The sequence below is a fragment of the Zerene cesonia genome, chromosome Z, assembly GCF_012273895.1.
Source record: "Zerene cesonia ecotype Mississippi chromosome Z, Zerene_cesonia_1.1, whole genome shotgun sequence".
Taxonomy (NCBI): Eukaryota; Metazoa; Arthropoda; class Insecta; order Lepidoptera; family Pieridae; genus Zerene; species Zerene cesonia.
Window position 1 is genome coordinate 7650630 of NC_052122.1, and position 22375 is coordinate 7673004.

Below are 22375 nucleotides of genomic sequence, written 5' to 3' on the forward strand. Positions count from 1 at the left end.
TGTTAATTAATCACATTTTGTAAATCAAACTATGCCAATGACAAAATAGAAGATTCGCTATCTATACGGATATATGGATAATAATGATTCCGAATTAGTTGCAATGCAATTAACGAAAACAAAATATGTACATATACAATGGACTTATGAATTCAGCGCGTGACCCGTTTGTATTGTTCACTGAATATACTATAGCCACGATTGGGAGATCATAAATGGTAAGAGGTACCCTTAAACATCGCATTCTTTAAATTGCGATTCACAAAACGGGAAAGATATATTGTCTACAGGCAATATTAATATACTGTTTCTGAGCAAAAACATAGTGCTCCGCTGAAAATGGTCGTGGATTGAACATGGCGGACGTGTTTCCCACGCGCAATGGGATGCGAGCGCGCATGTCGCTCGCACATGTGTGCTCGCCCGTTCGGCTTTGCGGGAAATCTTGTGATGGCCTTTGTTTTTTCTCTATCAAATATGGATCACAAATAAACACCAATCCATAAAAACAAACAATCATTCTGTAACAATTGTATACAATTTAGGTTAAATTTACATTAACCTATACAACCACAACGGCTATGAAGTATTCGATACGGCAGTTTAATTAATGTATCATCCATACAGTCAATTAGCGGTAAATTAAATTCAATGGAGTGGTTTTATTTCGTATATTTCCATTGTCTACGTCTTACTCAAGAGGTTAGTCGAAATTTTATCATAAAGAAATAAAAAGCGAAATACGTATCAAATATTTTGTATGTTTATTCATTTTGTATAAGTCAATTTATTTAACAAACTTAAATATTTAATTACTTTCAATGCCCGCGCTGGGTAAGTAAAAAGTCCAATTATAACAATTTACATATAACTTACCTATGCTTGTAAATGTCAATAAACATAATATTGATATGTAAGGAAATCGTGTCAAACAACTGTCCCCACAGTAAATTATTCAGTGACAAATAATTTGTATGTATCGTTAGTAAAATTCGTTAGTATGTAATTTAGACTCAAATATTAGACATTACATCAGTTATGTAGAGACGTGTTGGGCGCGGCTCGGGCATTGAACAGATACCGTTATCATTCTGTATCCTGTTTTTGATTATACCTTACTGTGAATGAAACGTAGCAAAAACGTGAAGCGCTTTTAATTTGCTTACTACTAAAGCTGTCATAGATTAGTCTGTAATGACTATTCTTTAATTTACTTTTCTCATGCATTCGTTAACAATTTTATGACAATAATGTATAAATATTTTCAAGTGCCTTTGTTATCTCTTATGTTACATCTAGTTTAAAGTGAACAATCTATTCTCAAGAGATTTTGAAGAACCGGGATAAGCTCGTATTTTGACAAAAAGTCTGAAACACGTGGTTGCCCGCATATGTTCTATGTTTTGAGGCTTGATCTCACATCTGTTAATCTGGGCGGGTCGCACATTTTATAATGATGGGAAAGAAAATAAAACCCGAATAAGATGTAGCAAAAACTACAACTTCCTATCTTTATAATACAGTCGCTTTATCAAGCACGCATGCTTCCATCAAGCATTCAAGATGAAGCTGTGTTACTGCAACCAATTAGAAAAGACACTTTCAATTCGAAGTACGCGCGTACGATGGTGTCTTTTAAATAATTCAGGTTACAATATTAGGGTCAGTACCAATTGACCCTATGCAGCTGCTGTCCGAACGAACCGTTTTCAATATTGTTACACATACATAAATATTCTTTTTGGCATATTCCAATATTTAATTAAGTGGATATTAAATGTTTAGATCAATGGAAAAATAAATGCTTTACGTAGGTTGTGTGTTAATTTTTTTTCTTATTAACATTTGTGAATAAATATTACAATAAATATTAATTGTCCCTGTAATTTCTAAGTTATATAACGTTTCTTAGAAATTAAAGAAGATACAAATAGCAATATACTCTTCATACGTGGCGATCCTATTGACTATAAATATGTAAAGAAATTTTTTATCTCTTGATGTCCAAAAGAAGGTAGAAAAGAAACACATGAAAAGAAAAACAGGTTACATGAACAAGTGCTTAATTCATTTTTTGTTAACATAAGATGTTGGCATCGTGAATATAGTTAATTTATTGTACGGACTACGTTTTTTATCCATTCCGACCAAATAAGGGTCATTAGTCGGATATAAAAGAAAAAAATAATGCAAGTGGAATAAAAAATAGGTTCTGTATTAACCCTAGATAAAAAATGTTCTTATAATAAAGAAAGAAACTTTTATCTCTATCTTTCTTTCTTCATTATAAGAACATTTTACACAACAAAAATCTTATTTATCTATAAACCATATTTTAAAATACAGAAACATACGAGTATTTATGTTGAGCTGAATATTAATTAAGAATATATGTATATTCATACCATCTGTATTGTCACGTGACGTCTGTTCATCAGATTGGTAATCCTACTATCCTACTAAAATTATAAATGCGGAAGTTTGTAAGGATGTGTGTGCGTTTGTTGCTCTTACACGCAAAAAGTACTCAACCGATTGCAATGAAATTTGGTACGTAGACAGCTGGACAACTAGAATAACATATAGGCAACTTTTTATCCCGATATTCCTACGGAATACGTACATACGCGGGTGAAACCGCGGGGTAGTCCATTATAATGGAATCCAGATTCGTATGTCGTATTTTTACAGTAGAAATATAATGTTACTATAAACCAATGGTAACTTTGTGTATATCTAGCATTTATTAAAATTAAATATCTGTTTATATAAGCACACATCTTGTAAGCACGATTATCAGTCCATTTTTTTTATTAATTTGGTATAATATTTTTTTAAATAAGAATTCATTAAGTACTTCATGATTTTAATAACGACATATTTTAAGTCTTCCGTGTCTCATGTATTTAATATCATTAAAATATTAATAAATATTTCTGTGAATGTAAATGGAAAAACTTAAAAATGCATTTGTATCACCTGTTTTACATTAAGATTTAAATATTGGAAAAACATGAACACATAATTACCACAAGTTTTTAATACAATACTAAATGAATAAATACATAGCTATACATACATTTAAGCTAATTTCTAGAAGTATGTAATAAGTATGTAGCATTAGGGAGGTTTTGCAGAAAAAAATTTGGACTTTTTTTTGTTCAAGCTTTGGCGCCATCACTTAAATGGAACAAACAGACGTAACGAGTTATATCATTAAAATGTTATTGATGTCGTTCATGTTCAGTGCATTGAAATTAATCAACAATGTTAAATACACCTAACCGTTTTAAGTAATTCAAACTACTGATAGTGAAAACGAGTTTCCATTCAATAAAACGATAATGGTTTCTTTGAAAAGAATAAAAATAACTTAAAATTTCCTGTTAAAAACCGGAATGTTTGCAATGGTGAATGAAATATTTGTCTCTTGTTTGTTGCAATTAAATATGAAACAAAATATTTAAATAAAATTATGTAATAGATTAAAAAGTGTGCTTTTGTATGCATAAGGAGATGTACTTAAATTCCAATGAATTTTCAACTGGTTATAACTGATATAATCAAGATTTGTTAAATGGTAAACACCAATAACGTATGTGTCAATGTTTGAATCATCAACTATTCAATTGGAGTCACTCTACAGCCATGACTCTCCTACGTTATCTCAATTATAAATGATTATTATCATATGACATTTAGTTACGATTACTATTGATAGATATTATTAAAAAGCAAGATTTTAAATCTTTGTTTACATTATCAGAACATTCACAAAAAATTTGAGTCGGACTTGCGACACTAAAGATTCGGTACTATTGAACTAAGGAGTGAATACAAAACAAATGGTTACCCATCCATGTTGTCATAACTTGGATGGGTAACAGTTTAATAATATCAATTTTTCAATATTTGTTTTTATAGAAATGCATCAAAATCTGAAAATTTCAACTGTATTGCTACAACTTTTCAGACCGACCGTAAGAGTGGCCCGTTTTAACCTTTACATACTCGGCCTTAAAAATATTACAAAGCAAGAAAAATCTGATAAAAAAGAAAAATATTTCACTTTAAATTTTAATGATCGTATCTATTAGGTTTTTATAGATAATACAAAAGAAGCTTTAAACTAGCTCTATGTTTTTTCTTTTTAAAGCGACCATTTTTATATCTTTTTATATAGTAACAAGAACCATCGAGGTCAAACGTCAACGTGAAATACGGCTAGTGCCTAGTACCACAGTACAAAGGCACAGACTGTACTAGTACACAGTAATCTGGCTTTCATTTTCCAAATAAATGTGCATAAGTAGGAAATATTGTAAACATAATATATAATAGTGCGCAAATTCATTTTACACAAAGGTAACTGCGCAATATACGAGTACAACTAACGAGTAATGCTGTTAAAAGTATTAACGTATTTGAGTGTTTAGTTTCATAGACAGCGAATCGCAAGCGGCCCCATTGTAATGTCACGCTCGCATGCCTTCCCGTGAGATGGCCTCACAGGCTTAACTATTTTTAAATTTATATCATTTTATTCTCTTCTAATATAGAAGATTAGCTTGTCAATTTTGAATCATAAACATGTAATAGACAACGGTAGATATCTATGGTTCTACTTAATCTAAACAAAAATGAAGGTAATAACAGTACCATGTGAAGTAGGTGAAATAAGTATCGTATGACCTTTCGCGAAGGAGATTCGTTCTGGTTGAAAATGTTTGTACTTTTTATATATCATGATGGTAGTTCATAAAACTAAAGTATTATATTGAAATAGAATAGACTCTATCAATATGTAGAATCCTTCATACATTTCAGACTCACCACTATCAATATCAAATGCATTGATTGATTAATAAATTACAAGTGATACCTAGATGAAGTAGAATTACTAGCTCATTGAACAGCTTGACATTGCGCATTGTATAGACTGTGGTAGAGTCACAAAAAAAAAGAAGAAAGATCTCTTTAAAATAAAGTTAAGGTATCAATTTTAAAATGTGGCATTACACTAAGACGTAAAATTAAACGTACGTAACGTATTTTTATTTTAAATTGAAATTAAAAAATACGACATAATTGTTAGACACGTACTAATAATAATTAGAATTGAATGTTATATCTAAAATAAAATATTGTCATGCATTTTGTATCTGATGTATCATCTATCTACGTAATAACAACAAGAAAAATGTTTGAATTTAATGCAAGATACGCGATATAGCTCGGAGCATGTACAAATATATACCCTCTTATATCGATGCCAACAATTTTAGATACAATAATTTATTCTTTTCAATAATGTAAAATAAATATTTATGTATATATCAATAATAACTAATAAAAGTACCGTAGGTAATGAATACTTTGAAACCTGATGTCGTATGCACTATGTTCGTATAACCGAGACGATATTGATACTGCGACCGCTGTGGAGATATTTGACACACAATTCGAGATCCTATACAATGTGCCTTCAATAGATTTCGCAATCAAGTCTACTACTGTTATATTGCCTATTTATAGTTAAAAAACATCTCACTTTTTAAGAACCTTTGCTGATTGGATTTATTAAATTATTATATCGATACGATATAATGATATAATACATTGACATTGAATTATACGACGATTGGCATTTTTTGCAGTTTTTATTGCTCACTGAATTTTCAAAATTAGATTACTAATACATTTAAATGAATACAAATAGCCGCAATCTCTACAAAATAATAAGACAAAACCTACTTATGGGAAATAATAAAATTTGAATGTGCGTTATTGTTATTGAAATACATATTTGTCAAAAACTAGAACTGTTTTAGCGGTAGAATATTAATATCACACGCGGGCCATGAATGTTTACGCTCTGGGGGATAGTAATTATAATAATGACTACACATGTTTATTACATTTGTTTCCATTAGTTTGCACACATTGACATTGGTATAGTTCAGAATATGTCATTTCTTTCAATTAAACGGCAACTTGGACTTGCAAAGCGCAATCCACTATACTAATGTTCAAATGTCGTAATGTTTATATTTACTCCTCTTCGCTATCCTTTCCTTTAAATCTACTTTTACATCGCTAACGTAACGACCTTATCGTTGTTTAATTATTGACCTCATTCCAATTGCAACAACACGCAAAACTTGTGTCGTTTGTTTATATTCTTAGGTAAAGAAAGGAAATTAGAAATTTAATGCAAAATGTTATATATAAATACTTGAGTAATTATATAAATACTCGTTGAAGTCCAGTTTGATCTAGTTCTTTGTGCTTATCTATACGATGTGATTTTTTTACCGTAATAGAAGCTTAACCGTATATAAACACGCGTTAAATTTTTATGCGGACAAGATGAAGCAAAATAATAAAGATGCATAAATTCATCTTTGTTGCAAAATAATTATCGTGCACAATTTTGTTATAAACAGCACTTTAACCATTTTGTTGTGACCATTGTGTCTAAGCGATTTAAATGGAGGTCAATGTAAAGTATTTTAATTAGGATTGATAAAGGTTTGTTAGGTGCCATCAATTCATGCAATATTAAGGCTCATGGGCTGAAGGTAGAAGACGTTCCACGCGGCTGCATTTAAGCGTCACGGGCTGACGAGCTCCCTTTTAACTCGCTTTCGGGAATTCTCGCTGATCTTCGTATGCCTTCGGCCTCACATCTCCTAATTCTTTAGGTGCGCGTGCGATGAGTCAACTAATTCACTAATAATATGGTCTATGGTTATAAGGCAACACGTAAGAACTTAATAACAGAGTTCATTCGGTCTCAAATTTTGTTGTTGTTTGATATAATTTAAATACACACTAGCTTTCCGCTCGTGGTTTCGCTCGCTTGGACCACAATGAACCCAATATCGACCTATCACCACATAAAATTTTATCAACCATTGGGTTGATTGCCTAATGGATTTAAACGCATGATGGACGCACATACAAACAGAAAAAGTCTTGGTAAGAAGTCTATAACTAATCTAAAGCATAGCAACTTTCTAAAAAAAAATACTCCTCTAAAAAAACATATTTATATAAACAAAGGTAACTGCTTTACTATATTATGGTAGTATATTGCGTGTGTACCCTTTCATTAGAGATATTTGTGGTTTAACGTTTTGAGAATTGCAGATGGTAAATCATAACCTCATACACACCTTTTTGATGGTTCCAAAAACCATTTAAACGAAACATGCAGAGTTTTGCGCACTTTGTTCCTTCTTTGTTACCCCTGAAATTGGACATTTAACAGGCATATGTTTTCGCACAAAACAACATGTCTTCACCGCAAACTTCATTATACGTTTTTCCGATATATATTCTTATAAGAAAGGCAAATTATATACATTAGGTGCTTCTGTGTGGCTCAATGGTGAGGACCTCGGATTCAAAGTCGACAAGTCGGGGTTCGAGACCAGGCGAGCGATTTTCAATTAATCTGCACATGTGGAAAACATCGTATGGAAACCGGCATATCCGCGTGTTAAAAGTCGACGACCACGAGGACGTTTTTGTTACATTTTCATTATTTATTTAATTAATTAGAAGAAAACTTACAGCTATAAGTACAATTGTAGTAAAGTGAAAAAAGAGAATAAAACATTATGTAAGTTTTGCATCGATATTCTTAAACACTTCGTTTTCGTGGACTAATTGGAAACTATTTACTTTATTAAACACATCGTCTCTTCTCTGCTTTTGTACTTTTTATCGCTAATTATTCAATTGATTCAATTAAACTGAAGCGGCAAGGGCGCTTTTAACTGAAGTCGTAATTATTTTTGCTGTGAACATTGAAACTGATACCGGCAATTTTTAATCATTATCTATTGAGGGCACAAGCAATATTTGGCCAGTGGTCGAAATTCATCCGTAACCAAAACAAATTGTAGGTAGTTTTTACCACATAAATAGATCGAGATAATCATAAAACGATGATTCAGTTTCCATACAGTACAGATCTTGTTAAAATTTGTTTTTGAGAATATCAATATTTAGGTAGTGTGTTCATAGTCATGTTGATTAAATAATAATGCTCTATAGAAGCGATATGTGAATGTGATATATTATATGACATATATACATTATATACTAATTGTGTGGAAGGTTTAAAGTTATTGTTGTCAATTTTTCAGCTTCTAATGTTTTTTTAGCTACGCTGAGTAATACCACAGTCTGTGACATACCAAAAATTCCAATAATTATTTATAAATCGTTGAACATATTATGTTCATAAATTTGTAAAAAAGGAAACAGTATACAGAAGTATAGAATCTAATACAATCATTGATTCAACACAAACTATGGGCTGAAGTATTTAAAATGTATAAAAGTGTATTTCATGGTTTTTTTGTACCTTCCGGTATGTAAAGTCTGTTGCAGTAGTTAGTCTTTGTTTTGCAAAATGTATATATACTAAATATTTTAATATTACATAAAAAAAGCACCTATAACACACCCGGTGCCGTGACTTAATGTTTATTTGGTTGCATTCGCTTTAATAAGATATGGTTAAAGTGCGTATCCTGTTATCATTGACGTGGTATTTGTTATGATTGAACATACCTAACGCCTTTTTAATTTACCATTTTTGTTATACACATGAGATATCGTTTTATTTACAAACTTATAATAATTTTAGTTTATTTTTATAATTATGGTAAATAGACTATGTGACTTTTATACAAAAAAAAAAAAACAAAAAATCTTGTTATAATAAAGCTTCCTTGCGATGTGATAGAAAAACAAAAACTAAAAATAAACATGCCTTAAAATTTATAATTTTAATAACGCGTTATATTTGGAGTAGACTTATAGATGTTTTTTTATACATAATTTCCCCCTTGAATCAGTCTATCTTTCATAAAAGCCCCATCAAAATCCGTTGCGTAGTTTTTAAAATTTAAGCGTACGGATATCGGAACGGTCAGTGATAGCAACTTTGTTTCAAACTATGTAGTGATAAATAATAAAAACACAAATATGAACTTCCCAGAATTTTATAATGAATAGTGAATAATTCACTGATACGAATGAGTACATTCATAAGTGTACACACTTGGCTTGTTTACCTTTCAATGATTCATTTGTGTGGTTATAAATTTGATTTATTTACGTATTGTGATAAGGAACGTGGCGCCATAATATAATATTTATTCATTGTTTTTTTATTTATGTTTTATTGCTCTAGATATAAATACAAATTGAAACTTAACCGAGCTCATCTTATAACAAATGGCGGTCTTAACGCTACATAGCTGTTTCTACCAGACAACCGGTTGTACTGAGAAAAATTAAATAAGGATATATGTAGGGAAGAGAAAAATACGTAAAAATAGAATGATGAAAACAAATAAGTTTTCACATATTTACCAAGACTCTTCTAGTTTCAAGAAAATCAACTCTTTCCCTAACATAACAATAAATCTTTAAATATATATTTTTAATATCCCCAGGCATATCTTACTCGTGAATAACATTGTATTCAATGTTTTACAATCTATGTAAATAAACCTTCACAGGACTATACAAGAACGATTAACTTAAACCTTGTTAGTAGTTACCATAATATGAAGCGGTAATACTTCTCAACATTCAAATTGTTTTAATTAATTGTGTATATAATTGTTCACGGGCAACACAAGGCCATCAGAAATAGATTAAAATCTTTATACAAAGCAGACATTACTTGGAGCGCAGTTATTGTCCAAGCTCTTATTATGCTGAACTGTACATAAGAATTATATTTGTTTGGTATCTGATATAGAGTGAGGTATTCGTACAAACTATTAAAATGTGTTCATTTTATGTGCCTATGAAAGTAGATTTGTTGATCTGCTTTAATCAGCCTTTTTATCCACTTTCAAGTTAATCGACCTAAGGTTAAAAACGGCAAAATAGTTTGAGTTTGTATCGTAAGAGGTAAAAATAAGGTGCTGTAGGGTAATTGCGAATGGCAGGGTGATCTGTATTATTTATTTAGTATTATTTGTGCTAAAATAACAAATTTTCGCAGTTACCCTAATACACGATGAACATTCGCATCAATTAAATTCGCATTGCATGTAGCCACAGTTACATTTGTTACATGTTATTTAATAATAAGTCATAATCTATACTATTTTATTGATTTATAGGTTTTTTGTTCTTGTTTCATACCAATGCATTAATTTTAAAGTGAATAATTATATATGAATGAAGCATTCTCATCTTGTTGTAGTGAATACTGAACATTGTGAAATATAGTATCGTAGAATAACTAACGACAATAGTATTAAAAGCCCTATCACAAAATCTTTGGCATCCATATGTCATGTATAATTTCCCTTTTTGGTACGTTTTGATACATTCAATACAATTTATGTACATAATGAACAATAAGTAATATATACCATACATTAATTGTATCGGCTCGAAGGACCACAACGATTTGGGGCTAAAATTAAAAATCTTCCCAATATTCTTGTGAGTGCTTAGTTATATAAAAACTCTAATCAACTTCGAGAACGTGTTTATTTCACCACGGATCAGACCAAAGTTACTAATTAATTTGTGCAAATTAAAACTAATTAAGCAAATTAAATACAGCTTCTGTAACGTATCTCAAGGCGTTACAATTCTTACTTCCATTAATATTGATATTTTATGAAATTGTTTGTTCCATTACTGCTACTGTCACGTTATTACATACAATTATGCATTAATGTACGTATAATATAAAAGATTCTCTAATATATGCTCGTATTCATTATTTCAATAAACATTGTATATTCAAAATAAACTCCTTAGATAAGTCGAATTTTTCAAACCTAAATACTTAATATGAAATGCAACATCAAATAATTTGTACAGCGCTGAATCAAGTAATTATTTTACAATTGTTCAGTGTTCTTTAATAAATATGACGTGTATTACTGGTACCATATAACTGTTGACTAGTGAAATCATCAAGAAGGGTCTGAATACGAAAAGCTTTAACTTACAATATTTGTTAGGCAAGAAAGAACCTTACGACTTCACAAAAGAATTCTATTTCCGATAAAATCACGTTTATAAATTAAACTTTTTGTATTGAATTGTAAAGTGCCAACAGCAAAAACACCAATCTTCAATACGTAGAGCTATGTTCGTTTATCGCAAAGAATTGCGCCGAAAGATGTGAAAACAAAGAAAAATGTATTGGAATTTGCGATTCGATTTGTATGCTATTGTCGTCTGAGACTCATACATGTACATATAAAATAAGATAAATTCGTGTACAAGCTACTAAAACTTTGAAATAGTTTTGCATTAATAAAGTAATTTTATATTCAACGCGCGTCTAGCAGATTTCGTGTAAATTTTTGTCAGCAACAACGATAAGGCCATAGTGCGTGACAGTTGCAAGTAATCGTGAGAATATATAGTATATAGTATACAAAGAATTGTCCCAAAATAATAACAGGATGTGTTATACTTGAAAACAATATATCCTGCAAGTGGTACAAACGGGCGGTGCATCCGTGCTAGGTTAGGAATCGACTTCGTACAAAAACTACGAATACTTATAAACGGGACACGAGGGATGTACATTAAGGGTGTCTTTTTTATGTAGCCTGTAGGTACTCGTGTTAGCTTCCGTTTTATTGTAATGCCGGAAGTAGGGTAAGTACCAAACAATTTTTGACATGTGGAAAGCATATTATAATGGGAAGTCATAGAGATTAGATTACGTTCAGTGTCTAGACTCTGACATATTTAATGGCAATATATTTTTTCGTGTATTGTGATGATTTCGTGTTGATATCTCACGGGATCCCTTGAGAGTGTCTCAATAAAGTTTAAGATTTATTTACCTACAGCGAGCTTTCAAATATATGATACGTAGAGTAGTAGGTATAAGCTAGACTTGTTTATTTAAGTGCTGGTTTTACTCGATTTCTCTTCCGTTCGATGGGCAATTAAGGCGGTCCTAAGCGCTTTGCCTTGGAGAGGCTGCATCTTATACCCCGTCATGGAAGTGGCTTATAGCCTTGTATTCTTACCACGATTACAGCAAGTTTTCTATTTTGAGAAATTCATTGCAAAATATGTGTGCTATAAAATAATTACAAAATACTAAATTCTGATGTTTTGCAATGAATTTATATTAAATAAACTTTTTTATTTAAACAAGCATATTTATTATAAATAAACATTAACTTGCCCAACAATTCATCCGGTATTAGGACTATATAATAAATATATTTTCAAAAACTTTTGAACTCTCAACAACTTTTTCCTGAAAATGAGTGTCTTGTTATGAAGTTCCTAATACAAAAACATTACAAATTATATTATGAGTATTTGTAACATTGTATAATGAAAGAATTGTTTGTTAGTTGATGCGGTTTACCGCAACGTGCAATAGAATTTATTAATAGCAACAAAATAATGTGTTCATCATTGATATAAGCAAAGGGAGCTTATTAAGGAATTAGTGGAAAATATGTGAACAAGAAAACTTAAATAACAATAGCCGAAACATATCATAAAAGATACAAGTGAAAACATTGTTTGAATAAAAATAATGTTGCAAAAATGTTATTTAGTTCTTGTATTCATTTAGATATTAACAACTTGGTTAACAAAGCAACAGCCAATGATTCCTCTTGCAATTTTTTGTAAGTTTTTAACAAATTGTTATATGTACATTTGATTCGGCTTATTTTAAAAACGGACTATTGCAACTTTTTTGCTAAATTATTTACACGTGTAAATACCAAAATGCTTAGGCAGTAAACACACATATCATACATCTTGAAACAACGTAATCAAAATAACCAATGCTTGAATGGACAAATTTTCAGTAAATTAGGTTGAAAATAAGCAGAATCCACTCATCATGTGATCAGTATTATGTTTTGTGCAATGCAAATTGCAATTATACTTACAATAATTTTCTATTTTATGAAAAATGTCGCAATGTTTGATGAAGCTTAGAATATATTAATTGTACAACGTGCATATTACGTAAAAAATGTAGTTTTATAGGTTCTGAATATTGCCAAATTATGATACCTACTAACATAATATTTTAATCGTGTTTGCTTAGATATGAAACAGTAAAATCAAAAAAAAACAATCACAAACTATAAATATAGGTAATGCAGTTTCATTGTATACAGTTACTCATTTTCAGCATGGCAACTTATTTAAACAGGCCTGTCCTTGCCTTGTATTGTAATGTCTAATAACAATCTTAGATTGAAGTCGGTAAATTGTTACTACGATTTATCATCGTAACGGTGTAAAATATTTAAATGGTCTTAAAAACGACGCACAAATATAAAAAATGCAAATAGGTATGTATAATATTAGTATTGTAGTACATTCATAATTTATTAACAAAATTTACAAGAACATTCTGGTTCGAATTATGTTACAAAAAACAATGGTTGCCTTGTATTCGTTAGAGCTTCATCGCGTTATGAGTTTACTAATTAACAATAAAATAATTGCCTGGATTACGTGTCATTCGGTAACATAATTACAGCTACCTCACTGCCTTGGTATAAATTATGACGAATTTTACAAATATTAAGTTCTTCAAGTGTTACTGAAATTATATCTCATATATATTCTTCGTTTCATGTTTAACTTTTTGTAACTAAAACAATAGAACAACAAAATAATAAGTTTTTATTGGTTCAATCTTCGTCTGTTGAAAATGTTCATATTTTATACTGATTTGAACATTGTACTGTACATGGTCAAAATAAGCATTTAACGACTTTGATTCCAATGTATGTTTTATAGGAAAATGTGATTTGTATTCTCTTACAGAAGATTGAAAGCTTTGAAACATATAGAAATCCGTTAGTCTGTTGGAAAGAATGTAAGTTAGTAAGTTTAACAAAAGGAGAGCTCCTTTTGTTCGACATGAGATAGAAAGTAAGGCTTTATACAGCGGCATGTAAACAAAATAGAAGCACGAGGCTTTTGATGTGGCGCGAACACCTGAACTTAACCCACTCACCTCTCTCCTGAAATTCGGCTTTGCAGCTGAGTGCCGCTAGCAGCACCAAGAAGGTTACTCTGAACATGATCACGGAGGCGCACTTAGCAGGGGCACATGCTAGCAAGGCGCACAGTTTTACAAACACCACATAAGTCCAAATCACTTGACACCGCAACACGCGTCAGTTTCGTTCGCAAGCGCAACTTGTGTGACGTTCAAAACTCTATGGAGTCTCAGCGCGTACGCACAGCGTCGCTTTTTCAAAGATTATGACATTTGACAGACCTGCCTCTATACAGTTTTCATGATTCGAAGCTTTTATTTTCAGGTTGATTTAATATATTTTTAAACTTAGTTTTTATACAGTCCTATTATACCAAACGTACGTTTGGTATATTATTGATACCATAAACGAAAATTATTATTCATCCTAAATAGTTGTCTTCATACATTTATCTTAAAGTCATAATTGGTTCGTATGGTCCTAATAGAAAATTTATTTCAATTATTATCAACAAAGACGTTGTAATAAATTCACGCAATTTAATCCAACTTTAAAAACTATTGTTTGATTGTCTATGTTCTCTTTTCTGCGGCCATTACTGTGCGATGTACATGTTCATCTTCAATGTAATAAAGTTCTTGCTATTTAAATGTGAAATTATTTTTTTTATTTAACAATAGCAAGAAAAGTGTTTTATCTTAATAACCAACTTAAACATGTACAGTTGACGGGATTTAATAATAAATAATAAAAATGCAAATCTATAGAAGGCCACTACGTCTTCGATACATAATCTTTGGGCACACAGTAGCTTGAGGTTATATCGTAAGCCGGCGCGGCGTTCGCGCAGGTAAGCCTTCGGCGGCGATGGGTCGGCGCGGCGCGGGGAGGGTCTGCACTTGCATCTCAGCCGGGATGAAAGGAGACATTCATTCGCACGCCATGCTGGCCCGCCGATTACAAAAGACTTCAAGACAGAATGCCTGAGACACGTGGTGCCATATTTTATCTCTCAGTCACATGCAACTCGTTTTCATTATAGATTTTATTTTTGATGTTTTGAACAGATACACACGCTGGAAGACAACAACACGTTACATTGAGGTATTTACTTTAAAGGCTACAAAGACTGTACACCTGGAACTGATATTATATATAATAAGTGTGTTCGGTGCAATGACCACTGAAATCTTAGTCAGCAATACTATGTGTCGCAGGCGGCATTCTACCCAAAAACATAGCAGTCCACGGAACATAGCCTAACAATCGCGACGCGCATCATTTAACAATAACATATATGTTATATAACCTAATTATTATATAACAGTAACAGCACAAATAATATAATAGTATGTACTAGGTAGGTAACAGTAACAGTTTATAATTCTAAATTCTTTTATCATACATCCCAGCGTAGCTCTACATCTGGGTATAACGCCCTTCCAAGCGCATGTTTTATATTAGCCTTAATTTAACATCAGCTCCCCGTATTAAGGCCGATCACATATACTGTGATAATGGAACTGATTTTGTAGGAGAAAATAATATATAAAAGCAAGGATACGAGTAAATACTCAAAATATTTAAAGCTCAATTACAATCAGAGGTAGCCGTTATGTAACGTGGTAAATTATTGGCCTATCTCAAAATACTTCTACCTTCAGAGAGTGGATTGGCGAGCGAACGATTAACTCATAAGGAATAGTATGATACTTGCTCAGCAGAAGGCTTCCTTTATTCAAAGCCACCTTGTGCACTAACAAAAGACTCAGAAGAGCTAGATTATTTGCCACCCTCACATTTTCTCGCCAGCAATAATGAATATATTATCAATAGGCATATGAAACAGAAAGAAAACTACTAACAAGATTGCATATCAGACAAAAAAGTATTTCAAGATATATGGAAGAGGTGGCATCATGAAAAAATAATTTATCAGCGAGAAGCAAATGAAGACAACAAAAGGAAAACATCAAAGTTGTTCCCGCAGGAAAACGGCCTTTGGGAGGTGTGGTGGAGTTGAGATTCTGATATAATAATATAATAATCAAGTCTGCATCTGTCTCTTCACAACAATATTAGCTAGCATGACTTATTAATACATTAAAAGGAAAAGTAAGTTGCCCAATCGCGTGGGCGTTAATCAAACGAGTCGAAAAATTATAGAAAAAAGGTTCCATAAAACTTATAATATTTTCCGATAGTCGATTGAAAAAGAGAGGGGTGGTATAGCAATGTCAGACTCATTAACTTCTTTTGATGTGGCTTACAGTCAGCGCAACCGAAGAAAATACGTTAATTAAAAACAAACAATTGAACTATTTGTGCTAAGCCAATTTTTGCATAGCTTATTATCGTAGAGTCATTGACGAAAATACCATGCTTGATTTTATGATTTGAGTCCTGATATTACGCACGGAAATTACCAGTCAACCAGACAAAACAGATATTTGAAATATATATATAAATTCCCTTCAAAAAACTTATTCGACCGCAAGGTCAAAATCTTCAAAAGGTCTTTGGAATATAATATTAATGATAAAGATTTGGTTCTATGACTATATTATTTATTTGACCAATATGTGTTGACTCAATTAATTAAAACATGGAATTTCCTTGTATCGATAGATATAATTTATCAACGCAATACTAAGAAACTGCAAGAAATGCAGTTCACATTAATCACACAGTCATAAATATAACCGATTGTTAATGTCAGTCGGTATAGTATTATAGCACAGTAATATATTATCTATGTTATTATATTATCTGTGGTAATGTCAGTAGAATCACACTCGTCACTTTGCTTGCGTACACTTCACGTCCATATTATTATATTACTCTTTGCTTCACGTTATCGCGAATCAGCCCTTCCCCTAATCTCCATCCTCTAGTAGTTTTTTCTCGTCTCTAATCATCCACATTAAAAAAATCACTTCAACCCTTCACTCTATATTCATGAAAATATACTAACAAGCATAAACTTTCATAATAGTAGTACCGAGAAAGATACTTAATATTACTAGTAATATAAAGCTGCAGAGTTTGTTTGTTTGAACGCGCTAATCTTATGTACTACGGGTTCGAATTGAACAATTATTTATATGTTGAACAGTCCATTTACTGATGAAGCTATATAACATCATATGTGTCATGTACACGTGGATGAAATCACGGGGCACGAATAGTTTATTACAATTAGTAAAAACACCGAAGGAAATAGTGCATCAAAACAGTTTTTTTATTAATATATGGCAAAGATTCTTCGTATATATATTTAAAACGAGAGGATAATTTGTTTTTTTAGTAACGATTTAACCAAAAATACTAATTGATAGATTTAAGAAATATGTATATTTAAAATTAGAAAGTTAAAAAAAAAAATTATACCGAATAACATAGGCTACCTTCACAGAAAACAAGAATGATGAGCTAGTATGATATTATTATTTAGCATACAAAAAAGCTCAATTTTAACACAAAAAAGTGGAAAGTTTTAAATTAGAAATAAGCGACGTAACCACTAGGTATACCATATATCACTTTCGAGAATTTGTTACAAGTTAATCTATACTAACATTAAACTTTTGTATTTTTATAAGTTTATTACATTTTCACGCAAAACCTACTAGACCGATATCAAAAAATTCTTTCACCATTAGAAAGCTGCAACTTCACAAATTACATGGGCATATAAGTACCACAGGGGAAGCCGGGGCAAAATCTTGTAGCTATAATAATATAATACAATAGAATAATCTCCGTCAGGGAGTGATGAATAACACAATCTCATGATTCCAATTCAATATTTTCACATAAAAATAATATAATATAAAATCAGTTTAACAGAATGTAGGTTCATAAAATTTGTGTATGCAAAAACTGGCAGCGCCCCGCGGTTTCACCCGCGTAAGTCCGTATCCCGTAGGAATATCGGGATAAAAACTTACCTATATGTTATTCCAGTTGTCTAGCTGTCTACGTACCAAATTGCCTTGCAATCGGTTCAGTAGTAATGTTATCAGTGATTTTGAGGATTCGAAAGCGCTTTAAAATTAAGTAGTTGAATAAAAAATGGAGTGTGAAGTCATAACTAGGAATTTAATCTAAATAATATTATATTTATTATTTACCTAACCTAATTCAATATTATCAATATAATACTGATTTTACTATGGAATGTATAAGTCTAATATGTTACGATTATTGATTAAACAATACACATATTGTAGATCGAGCTTTGAATTAATTATATATCATTACAATTGAAGAAACCATAACTTGGTGTTCTCATATTTATCATTTGAAAAAGCGCCATCTGTATCTCATCGACCACTTTAACATTGATAAGTTTTTGAATAGTAAAAATTCTATTTAAAGAACAGTGTGGTAGTTCTGTAGTAGTGTCAATATGTAACACATAGATGGCGCTGATAAAAATATTAAATTACATTGCTCTCCGGAGTTGACAGTATATTAACTATAATATATTAATATGATATACGTATTTTTTTTATTTTTAAAAGGACATTTGCAGAATAGTGTGTACATATTACAATTATATCTATATTTCTTGGCTTTAGTTGTTCTATTTTTGATAAAGTGTTTTTATTTTTTATTTTAAGGTGACCATAAAAATGAAATTTAAGTGAGATTTTATTTGTATAATTTTTCGTTTTTTCGGCAGTTGCAACGACTGCTTCCTTTTCTCTTTGAAAAAAAAATTGCAAGAACAGCATTATCGTCTTAGCTTTAGTGTTTAGAAACTATGTTACACTATAATGTTGGATACGAATAGCATTCAGACACTTTAATTATGGTATTTCATCATCATCAGCCCATATATGTTCCCACTGCTGGGACACAGGCCTCCTATGAGGGTTGAGGAGGAGGTGCCAATTATGGTATTTATTCTACTATTTTTATCATGCTATCTGCATGCCCCGGCTCCGCCCACTCATTTATCCTAATTGAAATAATATGAACTATCATATCTTTAAAGTTAGATCAAACTGCATATGGTGTGCAAATTAGATATAAATCGGTTGAATAGTTTGAGTGTGAGTGACTCGTAATTAATATTTATTAAGGTTAGCTGCTAGCAGAACCTGAATCATAATGGGACATCTAATCTGTGAATCTTCGTCCTGAGTAGAAGTTATGCAAGATACAATGAAAAGTGTTTAATTGTTAGGAAATGAAAGTTTCATACTTCATAAGACCTACAATGCTAAGTCTGTTTGATTTGTACGGTAATGTGTTTAGTATTAGGTATAGTATTATGTTATCTGTGGTATAACCTTATTTTTTTTTACTTATAATCATGTTCTGCCCTGTAAACCACAAAAGCCGGAAAGATTTAATAGGAAATTGAAAGCTATATGATAAAACAACACCATGACTGAAGATACCATGACCCACGATACGTATTGAATGCAACTAGCAAAACGTAATAGATCTAATTTTAATAGCATCACTAAAAATTCGTCATGTTTTACGCATAAAACCTATTTTTATACGATATTAATCGGTATGAATCAGCCGCGGATATATCGGACATTCGCGAATCGCCTCTTGGCACAAGCATTTACCGGTTCCTCCACTTGACTCTACTATTGCCTCCCTTGATTGAGGCTTTATCGACTCATTAAGCAGATGGAAGGTACTGCTCGTCAAATCAGAGCGTATTTCTATTTTATAAACATAATTCACGCAAATTAGATTAACAGTTATAATTTACTATCTGTAGTCTTGTAGCCCGTAGGACATATATAAGAGCTTTTGTCACTCAGTGAAGTTACATCTTTCTCATGGTGAATGAATTTTTGGAATCGATCCTTTGGTTTTTGCGTGATAACGGTACTAGCATACAAAAATATCCTCTTTATAGTATTAGTGTAGACTAGGTTCCCGCACACAAGGTAATATAAACAGTCCCGGGAGTTCCCGTAGGTTTCTGGTATAAATACTTTCCTATGTCATTTCTCGGCTACAACGAGATGGTTAAATGTATAGCGCTATACTTGTAACATTAATATTACAATACTGTTAATGACTTTCGACTTTAAATTTCGACTCTAAATAAAAAAGTGAGTCAACTTCTATATAAGGAAACAGAGCCACTTCCATTCATCAACCTTTACAAATTAATTTTTTTAGTAGAGATAAAGTGGAACATTATGGGAATGGACCAATCATAGGATAGTCTGGATAGTGTTGAAAAATTGCATCTCAATTATTACTTTCTTTTAGTGAGCTGTCCACTGATACACGGCCTGAAGTTTAACTAGGTATATCTCACGAGGATACAATGCAAGACACAGGTGGAAGAACTGAATTTTTCTTCAAGAGACATTACAACTCGCTCAATATGCCCTATACAGTTAAGATTTGTGATTTGTTCTTTTTATATATAACTGATGAAATAATTATTTCCGGTGACCTTGTTATTTAACAATAATAATGTATTGTTAGAACAAAAATAGCACCTTATGAGCACCTCGATTTTATGGTACTGGTAGGATACTATCCTGTAATGTAATGTAGTTATATTTAATTCCTAACACAAACATATTCCCCGTAAATTAATGCCACGCATGTGAAACGCATGCACACCATGAAGTAGTGGCGGCGAATTAATTTTGAGAATTGACGTTGAATTGAAGAAAATTTAAAAATAGCTTCGCAAGTCATTCTGAAAAGCAGTGTTATTACGCTGAGTGGCATTTAAGTGTCTACATAAAAAAGTCCCGTGTCCCCTAGTGGGGTATGAGCAGATGATTTACATCTGTTTCACTGATCGATTTTCTTTAGGGACAAGTAGGTGATCAGCCTTCTGTGTCCTGCCAGACCGAGACATTTTTTTGTGCGTCCCCACCGGGAATTGAACCCAGGACCCCTCGGTTCTACGCTCACGCTTTAACCACTGTACCAAGGAGGCGGTCAATCTACGTATGGACCTCTATTTTTTTCTTTCTCTTTGTGTATATGTCATGTCAGAGAGAGATAAATTAATCTTTAAAGATCAGAGTCCCAGAAAGATGAATTTTTAATATTCAAATATTCGTATCTAGATAGAGTATAGAAGTGTCTTTTATACGTATAACACGGTACATACTTTGGTATTTAGTGTCAAATTTGTGGAAACTGTAAATAACATTTTATTAATAGCTCTTCCCTGAAATCGGCGCTTACCTGTCGAGCAATTTACCAGAATGTTACGATGTCAAAGAATAATTGATATCATATCATATGTTATATCATATTTTTTACTTGCAAAAACATATGATTCATATGATATCATATTTCTCTAATTATATCATTGATTAAATATAGCATGTAGATATTTCTTAAAGATTTTTCTATGCACTAGTAATATGTTGTCAAAAATGTCTAACTAATAACTAAAAGTTTCTTAACGTGAGTATCAAGATATATGTTAATCATTGACAATCACTCTACAATGAAGGTCTTTGATTGAAATTTTGGTATGCAAATAGTTCACGACCAGAATAGTTGTATATATGCAAATAGTTTCGCCCGGGCACTAGACGAGCAAAGCTGTTTGCTATAGCGTTTTATATCGTTAAAGATCTTATATTATTATATATAACAAATATGTGCTGACCTTAACTTATATAATAAAAGGTAAATTTCACTACTCTCTGCCTCTTCTTCTCTTCTCTCTTCTCTTAACTATAATTAATAACTGTGGATTGTTTAAAGTGGTGATCGACGCATCTGTTTGTAATAATCTATGCAAGGCCGGTGTCATGCGCCCACGCTTACACGCTCATTGCGAAACCAAGCTTCGGATGTAGAGCGCTCTAAATATAAGAAGTCTCGTGCATATCACACCTTCATTACATATCAACCTGAAAGAATCCCTTATAGAAATATATTTACATAGATGCGCGGTGCACCGATTCGTATCACAAATTATTATTAACATGCAAGATTGAAACGCTCGAAAAATAAAAGTAAAACATTAAATATTGAGAAAACTCTTTGATGGCAATTTTGTATGTCTAGCAAAGATAATAGTCTGTTCACGATAAAATTGAAGGCTAAACGTCTACGCATGCTTAACAGAGAAGTTTAATTCTGGTTTTGATGAATGTATATATTCCATGTTCCTTTAGAGGTTTTGTTTTAATTTGGTCAGCTGTTCCGAATTATCTGCAGATCACTCTTTCGTTGAGAATAATTCTCGTAAATTTCAGAAGTATTTGAGGAACCTCTTTAGATCGTAGGTTGTTTTTTTCAATATTTGAAACAAAACGTCAACGATAACCAAGTAGTTATCACAGAATATATTATTTTATACAATTAGGGATTATAAATCAACCAACGTTGGTAACATTAATAAATTG

At 31.7% G+C, this 22375-nt stretch overlaps 1 protein-coding gene across 1 annotated transcript in view; it reads right to left on the reverse strand.

Annotated features, from left to right (window-relative positions):
• Positions 1-14230, reverse strand: part of LOC119835646 (epidermal growth factor receptor) — a 61912-nt gene extending 47682 nt beyond the window's left edge. The window contains exon 1 of the mRNA XM_038360599.1: positions 14018-14230. Coding sequence (XP_038216527.1) covers positions 14018-14084 — 67 coding nt within the window. The 5' untranslated portion in view covers positions 14085-14230. The remainder of the gene's footprint in view (positions 1-14017) is intronic.
• Positions 14231-22375: the final 8145 nt, after the last annotated feature.